Below are 9522 nucleotides of genomic sequence, written 5' to 3' on the forward strand. Positions count from 1 at the left end.
TCTTGTTTCATCACATGAATACAATTTCTGTGCTCTGCTGCAATAGACTGACTTCTTTGTCTGCCTACTCTGCCTGCCTGGGATATGTGAACTATGCCAAGCCTTCTTACCTATGAATACTTCCTCACACTGCTCCCCTGCATTTCTCTCCCACAACATATTTGTGACTGTTATCATAATACTTACAGACATTTTCCTCTTTTTCTTCCCTTTCAATAAGAATTCTTAATTGTGCAGACTCAGGATTGAGAGTGACCGACATGCCTAAACACACACACATTCATTCACGATCACATAATTCATGCAGTCTTTTCCAAAGCATGAAGGGCCTAAGCCTTCTTATAAATGTAAGATCGATCAAAAAATTTTTGAAGATTCAAATAGTAATCTCATTCATTTTATAAATTTTTTTGGAGACAAAAGGGAGTATTATGTGGGGTTTTCTTTTATCCTATTGGGCGGGCAGCTGGCCATTGAAGAGCCATTCATTGCTTAGTCCCGACACTGCCTTTCCCCATTGGCTCTCTGTAAGAGTCACATGCTTTGTGCGTCCTTGAAAAGAATCTTCTCAGGCCTCAGCATCTTATCTGAGTCTCCTGAATCCCACTTAGAACTGTGTTGAGCTCTCACCCATCACGATGAGCAACAAATTCCTGGGCACCTGGAAACTTGTCTCGAGTGAGAACTTTGACGATTACATGAAAGCTCTGGGTAAGAAATGCTTTTTGTTGTTCTGCTGAAAAGCTCCTTTTTAAGAAAGCTACATGACATTTTCATCTAACACCTTTAACAGGAGACTGGGGGGTTTGCACAGGCCGCAGTAATTCCTCTTTTAGGATTAATATTTTTTGTGTCATTCAGACAATTTATTTGAATTTTATTTGTGGTAACTTTTAATAGACTTTAACTTAAATGACAGAGCTGCTTAAATGCATGAAACTCCCACTGATTTCAAGGGCAATTTCATACCAAGAGAATTTTGGTTGCAGATCCAGAGGAAAGAAAGCTTAAAAGCATAGTCAACCCATTTTCTGGCTTTTCTGAGAGCTACGTTCATAGCAACTAAAGTGTTCATAAAATAAGGAATTGAATATAATGCAAATCCTAGAAAACCTTAATTTAAAATTTTAATTTTTAGCTAAACTAACAGTTTTTTCTCTCTACCTCTAGGTTGTCCTTTATTACACAATCATGTAGATACAGAGAGTTTGAAAAACAAAAATACTTCCTAAAATACTATGTTCATAGCCTAGGGAAGTTACTGAGAGAAAAAGAACTGGAGTTGTGGCAGTAAACTCAGACTCAATTTCACTATCATCAGACGTTTCTGGAGTTGGAGCAGTGAATGGAGATGGAAAACCGAGTCATTAGTTACAACAACTTTATTTTATACTATTTCTAGAGTATGTCCCATCGATATAAACACAATAGATATGAAGAGTCTTTGGGAATTTTCAGAACTATATGAATATAACAAAGAGTGATGCCAGTGACCTGAGGTTGCTGTGCTTGTCAAAGTGCCTACAGCTTTACTTAACTGTTCAGAAAGCTTGTACAAAATGTTCTATTTTAGATAAAATGAGCAAAGTCATGTCATTGTTGCCTGGAACACTAGGATGAATTCATACTGTGAGACCGGTTAGATTTAAAGACTTCACTTTACAGCTGAGGAAGAAGCCAAATAAAAGAAAGTGTCCGTGAAGGATTCTCTAATTTCATTGTTTTCCAGTTTAGTGTGCAGAATAACACCTTGGGATTTGGTAAATATAAATTCTCAGGCTCGGTCCCAGAGATTACGATTTAACTTGAAAAACATTGTCCTAAACTGTATAAAATAACAAAAGATTAATCAGAATTTGAAGAAAGAATATAGTTTATAGTTTATTGGCTATAACTCTTAACTTCTTATTCAGTATATAAAAATTTGAGATCGTTTTAACTGGAAAAAGTATATCCAAGCATTGAGACTTCCTGGAAAACTAGTTTTTCTTTCATATTTTTCTATTTGACATTTTCCTTTTTCCATTTATTTTATAGTCTTGGTAATAATGGTAGTAAACTTAAGAGTCTAATTGTGTTTCATTTTTGAAATGTAGAAGAGTTTTTAAAAAAAATTTTATCTCTCTATGATCATTTATAATAGTATAGATCTCAAAGGTAGATGGATAGTTGTTTTCCTACCAGCTAGATAGAGAAGTCACAAAATTTCAGAAGTGAGATTCTATCAAAAATATGAGGGGAATACTTCTCCATATCCATAATATGGTATTGAGGGAAAATATCGTGGAACAATATGTATATGCTATAGTCTCATTTAAAAAATATATCTATAGTATTTGTACATGCAAACTAAAATCTCTAAAGTGATTTATGCAAATCTATAATTAGTAATTTTCAATGGGGAATAGGATTGGATGTGATAAAAATAGATGACTTGCACTAGCTATTTCAGCTGGAAACTTTAACTCTTGAAAATCTGCAGACATTGGCCAGGTGCGGTGGCTCACGCCTGTAATCCCAGCCCTTTGGGAGGCCGAGGCAGGCAGATCACGAGGTCAGGAGATCAAGATCATCCTGGCTAACACGGTGAAACCCTGTCTCTACTAAAAAATACAAAAAATTAGCAGGGCATGGTGGCGGGCACCTGTAGTCCCAGCTACTCGGGAGGCTGAGGCAGGAGAATGGAGTGAACCCGGGAGGCAGAGCTTGCAGTGAGCTGAGATGCACCACTGCACTCCAACCTGGGCCACAGAGTGAGACTCCATCTTAAAAAAAAAAGAAAAAGAAAAGAAAAGAAAATCTGCAGACATTACTTTTGGAACAACAAAACCTAAAACGTGTGAGTCCTGGGCATGTATTTCCATTGGGAGTGAAACATGGGAGGAGACACTTAGTAGTAAGTGATATTACCTGCTATCGACACACCTGGGGCACCACTGAGCAAAGGATGTGGCCACCACAGCCTGTTTGGCTATGCTCTCCTGGTCACCATAATTCTAACACTATCTTAATTTTCAGGTGTGGGGTTAGCCACCAGAAAACTGGGAAATTTGGCCAAACCCACTGTGATCATCAGCAAGAAAGGAGATATTATAACTATACGAACTGAAAGCACCTTTAAAAATACAGAGATCTCCTTCAAGCTAGGCCAGGAATTTGAAGAAACCACAGCTGACAATAGAAAGGCCAAGGTAATCTTTAATGTTTCTCTTCAAACTTGGCCCAGTGGGCTGCTTGAGAGAGAGGAATATTCCTGCCAGTGCTTAAAAGGATAAACTCCATACTGTTGAAAAGCAGTGTATCTCCTAAGACATCTATTATGAAAATGGTTCAGTACTGAAAGAACTGCTTCTTTGATCAACCAATTTCAGGCAAGTCAATTGCATGACCTTGTCTTTGCAGAGCATCGTAACCCTGCAGAGAGGATCACTGAATCAAGTGCAGAGATGGGATGGCAAAGAGACAACCATAAAGAGAAAGCTGGTGAATGGGAAAATGGTAGTGGTAAGAGTATTTTTACTTCTAAATAGAGAAATAATGCTATATAAATAATTTGATTATATTATTTTCAAAACATTATTTGTTCTTTGGAATATGAATGGATAAAAATGACTAAGATTAAAGTAATAGTTGATGCTTAAGTGATATTTAAACTATTACAGACTCATCTTCAAGTACTGACCCAAGATTTTAGAAATAAAATAGGCCATTTGTTATTTTACAAATAAAAATACATAAAAATGGTAGTAAGGTTAGAGAAAGTGTAGGTAAATCTTACCAGTTTGGACTCACAAAGAAGAAGGCAAGTCTAAATTTTAAAAGCAAAATACACTCTGCAGGGTGTATTTTGTAGACTATTTGTAAAGTCATTTGTAGACTATTTGCAGATATCCCACCATTTTTCATTCAAGAGCCAATACTAACTTAGAATCAATCATGTCAATAAAGCAAGCTGAGCTCATTGGAGACTTCTAGTTGGCAGATGAAAATAATGACAAAGGTTTTATGTGATGACCTTTGACCATTTTTTTAAGGGTTAAGGCTTTATGTTCACTAATTAACACATACATTGAATGTAAACAGATTCATGTACTCTTCCGGATGTTTCTTTCTTTAGTACAGTGGTTCTTACCCCTTGCTGCACAACAGATTTACATGGGGAGTAAATACCAATATGGAAGCCCCCAAACAGATAACTGAATGTACATCTCTTGGGGGAGGAGGAGCCATCACTATATTTAAATGTTCCCCAGGTAACACAAATATGTAGATATTTTTTAAAATCACTGTATTATTAGATTTAAATGCAAGTGAATTATACATAAAAACTTGCCACTTAAAAAAATTCCTTTACAGTGCCATAGATCAACTTCTAAATTGTTTCTTCTATTTCAATGGTCATAATTCTGAATTACTGGAGACTGACAAACTGATATTTTATTCCTTTCTAAACTAATCTTATGAATTTATTTTGAATTTCTATTTTTATTACACATTTTCTGTTCTCTGGTTTGAACTTGAGATACTCAATTAACCTCTCTCTTTTTTAAGGAATGTAAAATGAAGGGCGTGGTGTGCACCAGAATCTATGAGAAGGTCTGAAAAATCGTTTCCTCATTGAAGTGGCTTTCGATCATTTAATGATGGAAATCAGTTGCTTCCATTGACAAAACCTGAATACACTGCAAATGTTTGTTTTTGCTTTTGTCTTAATATATCAGATAGGCAAAGGCCTAAACTGAGAACTAATCTAGAAGTCAGTGTTATTTAAACAGTTTTAATGTGCATGCATGTTATTACTACATTAAAGCATATATATTGGCCAGACACGATCAGTTGATGATGTCATTTAACTAACTACAAAATTCTAACCTATGTTGAACTTTGTATACTTGAAATTATAATAAAAAGGGTATAATTTGTTAGTAAAAGGAAATCAAGGTATTGATCATAGTAGCAAACTCAAATGCTGACAGGGGCTGGGGAGTTATGGGGAAGGAGCATCAGAAATGAGGCAAGCTAGGAGAATGAGCTATTTTAATGTAAAGAATTGTAGTCTCAGCTAAAAGGGGTAGCCTCTACTCCAGCCAACATTTTAAAATTAATGGATAATTTATAGACAGTTAAATGCACAGATATTAAATATAGAGTTCAGTCCACTGTGACAAATGCATGCACCCATAAAACTCACATCCCAATCAAGATACAAAACATTTTCTTAATCCTAGTACATTTTTTTCTGCCCCTTCCCAATCAGTGTCCTTTTCTGTTCCATCCCTACCAAAAGCAAGTAGTGGTTTGGTTTCTATCACATAGATTCATTTTGTCCGTTCATATAAAGGGAATTACACATCATTGATTCTTTTTTGTTTGCCTTTTTAAAATTCACCATAATGTATTTGAGATACATCCATATTGTTGCATGCAGCTGTAGTTTGTTTCTTTTTATTACCAAGTACTATTTCATTGTATGAATATATCACAGTTTATCCATTCTACTATTAAAACAATTGGGCTATTTCTAATTTTTGGCTGCTATGAATAAAGCTGCTACAAACATTTTTGTACAAGAGTTTTTGTAAACATAGGAGTTCCTTTATTTTAAATAAATAACTAGTCATATAATCACTAGGTCCAGTAATTTGTGACAGGCAGGAATGGGGGACAATTCATTGTGCCCAAGTAATAATAAAACTATTTCAGATGTATTATATGATTGAGCAAATGAGAAAACATGTTGATGTTGATGTTGATGTTGATGGGAGTCAGGATGTCCACTGTGGAAAAATGAACATACAAATATGAAATGAGGGAAGGCAAGAAAGAACCATGTGGAAATGGAATAGAATTGATATAAATTCATAATTTCTAAACCATGTATATGTACATTTATATGTATTATAATTGCATACACATGCCTGCATGCATATATGTGTGTGATATTAGACATGCATCTATATGTGTGTATATATGTGTGTGTGTGTATACACATGCATATATTTACTAATTCTATCTGCCAAAAGGGCTTAGACACAAAAACACCTCAGCAGAAATGAATACACCTAGCACTCAGATCTTCGTGTCTAATATAATTTGCCACTAAAAGGAACCAGGGCTACCTGGAAAAATGGCTGATTCCAAAGCAAGGGCAAGGTAGAAACAAGATGAGCCTGAAATATCTTGTTGTGCCAGAAAGTAATGTTCAAAAAAATAATAGGTATACTGCCAAAACATAGAGCCTGCTTGAAGGGGCTCCCATTGGCCAAACTTGAGCCAATTTGAGAGCAAAATAGTTGAGAAAAATAATAAATTATAAACCATTGGGAAAAAATAGAAATCCATGAATCCATACTGATATAATGATACATAATTAATAGATAGGTAGATAGATAGATGACTAATAGAAGATAGATAGATAGATAGATAGATAGATAGATAGATAGATAGATAGATAGATAGACAGACAAATGAGAAGGTGTCTCCTATACAACAGAATGTCATGGGCCAGCTGGTAAATGTTGATGAAAGGAGTTCTGGAATTGGAAAACCATGATTTTTCAACCATCACAGTAAATATGGCTCAGGCAAGAATTATCAATCAATGCTAAAGCTAGGGGGAAATTTTGATTAGGAGCAGGATATTATTCTGGGCTTAAAGTATCTCCTCACAGATTGCTTGTTAGTTTCTGGGGAAAGAACAGTAACTATGCAACGGAAAAAAAAATGGACAACCTCTTGACTGGGTTATCAAAATTAACCTCACCAATAAACTGTGGATGTTCAACATGTGCCTTCAAATGTGACACACTGGGAAGGAAACAACATCGCTTTAACAAAAACAACAGAAAAAGACAGGGGGTTTTGACTGAATTCTTTAAAAATGTCAATATCATAGAAGACAAAGAAAAGTTGTGGAAATGTTTCAGATTAAATTATATTAGAAACACCTGAGAACTAAACATAGTAAGTGATACTAGACTGGATCCTATACTAAAGGTAACATAAATGCTCCAAAGGACAATGTTAGGTCAATTGGCAAATTGGAATATAGACAGTCAATCAGATAACAAGTATACTTTGATTAAGTAAAAGAATATTCCTATTCTTGGAAAATACACAATAAAGTATTTTGAGGTAACGGGCCATAATGTATGCAATGTACTCTCACAAAATTCAGAAACATATATTTGCGTGCATTTGTGTGTGCAACAGTATACACAAACATACATAAAGAGACCAATTGATAAACAAATGAGGTAAAATTTAACAATAATATGATACACATAAATAGAGAAAGAGAGCAATTGATAGAGCAAATGAAATAAAATTTAACAATTGAGTAATCTGAGTAAAAGGTATGTGTGTTTTCTTTGAGATAGTCTGATTTGTGCAACTTTTTCTGTAAGTTGGAATTTACTTCCAAACACGATTGAAAAAAAAAAAAACCTTGCCCTTGGCAACTTCATCTCTTTTTCAGCCTAGAAATGTCTGTGTTAAGTGGTTTTTTGTTTATTGTTGTTGTTTGCTGTTATTATTGTTTTGTCCCCAGGCTCCAACTCAAAAAATAAGAGTTTAAAAATTGCATTGTTATTTTTAGAGATTTGTGATAATACAACTTGTTATAAAATGCATTCCTCAATAAAGATAATTTCTCTATTATGCAAAAATTATGAGTGCTTTTTATTTTCATAACAGAAAATGTCAAACTGCACTGATAAGAAGGAAGGCAAAATAATCATTTCAGCTAACAGTATATTTGTTAGATTTGAAAAAGATTTTAAAACAACCATAAGAGGGGAAAAATAAAACAAAACTTGAAGTTTTAGTAAATTTGGGCTGCTGCTACAGCAAAACAAAAATAAACTGAATAGCTAATAAACAACAGAAATTTGTTTCTCACAGTTCTAGAGGCTGGGAAGTCTAAGATCAAGGTGTAGTAGATTAAGTGTCTAGTGAGGCCTGGTTTCCTGGTCCATAGATAGCACGTTCTGGCTGCATCCTCACTTGGTAGAAGGGGAAAATGAGATTTCTTTGGCTTCTTTTATTAGGACCTTAGTCCCATTCATGAGGGCTCTACTCTCATTACCTAATCACCTCCCTAAAGGTCCCGCCTCTTAATACCATCGACTTGGGAGTTAGGATTTCAGCATATAAATTTAGAGGTACACAAACATTCAGACCATAGTACTTGAGTTCTGTAATATTCAAAAATAGAATCAGAATATAATTTTCATTCTCTAATTCTTTTTTAATATAACACGATGGTTAAGAACACAGTTAGAGGCAGGACTAGCTTGCAGCCCTGCTCCAATGGACAGAGCAGCATTAAGACTTTTGCTTCAAGAACTACCACAGGAACACACCAGGAAAGCTGAGAGAATCCACAGACCCTTTGAAGGAACTGGATCACCACTGCAGGCTCCCTGAGATGCCAAAAAAACTGTGAGTCTACTTGCTTTCTCAATGGAGTGGCTCGTGGTCTGGGGAAACTTCTCAGCCCTGGTCACAGGTTTCCTGGAAATACACTTGGTGCTACTGGAAGGCTAAAGGGGGAATGAGGTTGGCCTTTGGGACTGTGGGCTGCATGTGAACAGGGTGAGGCCTGTGACTGACAACTTTCCCCCACTTCCTTGGTGACCTGTATGACTCAGCAGAGGCAGCCATAATCTCCCTGGAAATATAACTTCATTGGCCTGGGAATCACACACCCATGCCCCACAGCAGCCACAGCAAGTCCCACCCAAGAAGAGTCTGAGCTCAGACACACCTATCACTATCTACCTGGTGGTCTTTCTCTACCTACCCTGGTAGTCCAAAACAAAGGTCATAATCTTTGAAGAGCTCTATGTCCCCGCCCACCACCTGGGAAACCTGAACCCTTAACCAGGGGTTCCTAGAGCAAGTTTGCATCCTCCCTTTCAAAAGCACCACCTCCTGGCTGGAAGCCAACCAACACAAAACCAGCACAATAAACAAAAACAAAAGCACAGAGTCCACTTTACTTCCTTTCTACCTTCCCCCAGAACAGGTGCTGGTATTCACATCTGCAAGACCTGAAGACAGATCACATCACAGGACTCTTTGCAGACACTCCCTAGTACCAGCCCAGAACCCAGCAGCTCCACTGGGTGGCTAGACCCAGAAGAGCAAAAACAATCACTACAGGTTGCTTCTCAGGAAGCTCCACTTCTAGGGGAAGTGAGGGAACATCACATCAAGGGAGCACCCCCTGGGACAAAAGAATATGCTCATTCCTTCAATCCTAGACCTTCCCTCTGACATAGTCCACCCAAATAAGAGGGAGCCAGAAAAACAATTCTGGTAATATGACAAAACATGTTTCTTTAACATTCTCGAAAGATCATACCAGCTCACCAGCAATGGATTCAAGTCAAGATGAAATCTCTGAATTGCCAGAAAAAGAATTCAGAAGGTCGATTCTTAAGCTAATCAAGGAAGCACAAGAGAAACGTGAAGTTCAACTTAAAGAAATCAAAAACATGATACAGGATATGAAAGGAA

General features: G+C 36.4%; 1 protein-coding gene across 2 annotated transcripts; it reads left to right on the forward strand.

Annotated features, from left to right (window-relative positions):
• Positions 1–541: 541 nt before the first annotated feature.
• Positions 542–7647, forward strand: LOC105483512 (peripheral myelin protein 2). Of its 2 annotated transcripts, XM_011744398.3 has the most exons (4): positions 550–711; positions 3019–3191; positions 3403–3504; positions 4552–7644. In XM_011744398.3, exons 1-4 carry the CDS (start codon positions 639–641, stop codon positions 4600–4602), a joined length of 399 nt encoding a protein of 132 aa, XP_011742700.1. In that variant the 5' UTR covers positions 550–638; the 3' UTR covers positions 4603–7644. The 2 variants fall into 2 exon arrangements, with proteins under 2 accessions (XP_024649108.1, XP_011742700.1); XM_024793340.2 differs by lacking the exon at positions 3019–3191 and having other exon boundaries at positions 542–711; positions 4552–7647.
• Positions 7648–9522: the final 1875 nt, after the last annotated feature.

The sequence above is a fragment of the Macaca nemestrina genome, chromosome 8 (assembly GCF_043159975.1).
Source record: "Macaca nemestrina isolate mMacNem1 chromosome 8, mMacNem.hap1, whole genome shotgun sequence".
NCBI classification, from domain to species: domain Eukaryota; kingdom Metazoa; phylum Chordata; class Mammalia; order Primates; family Cercopithecidae; genus Macaca; species Macaca nemestrina.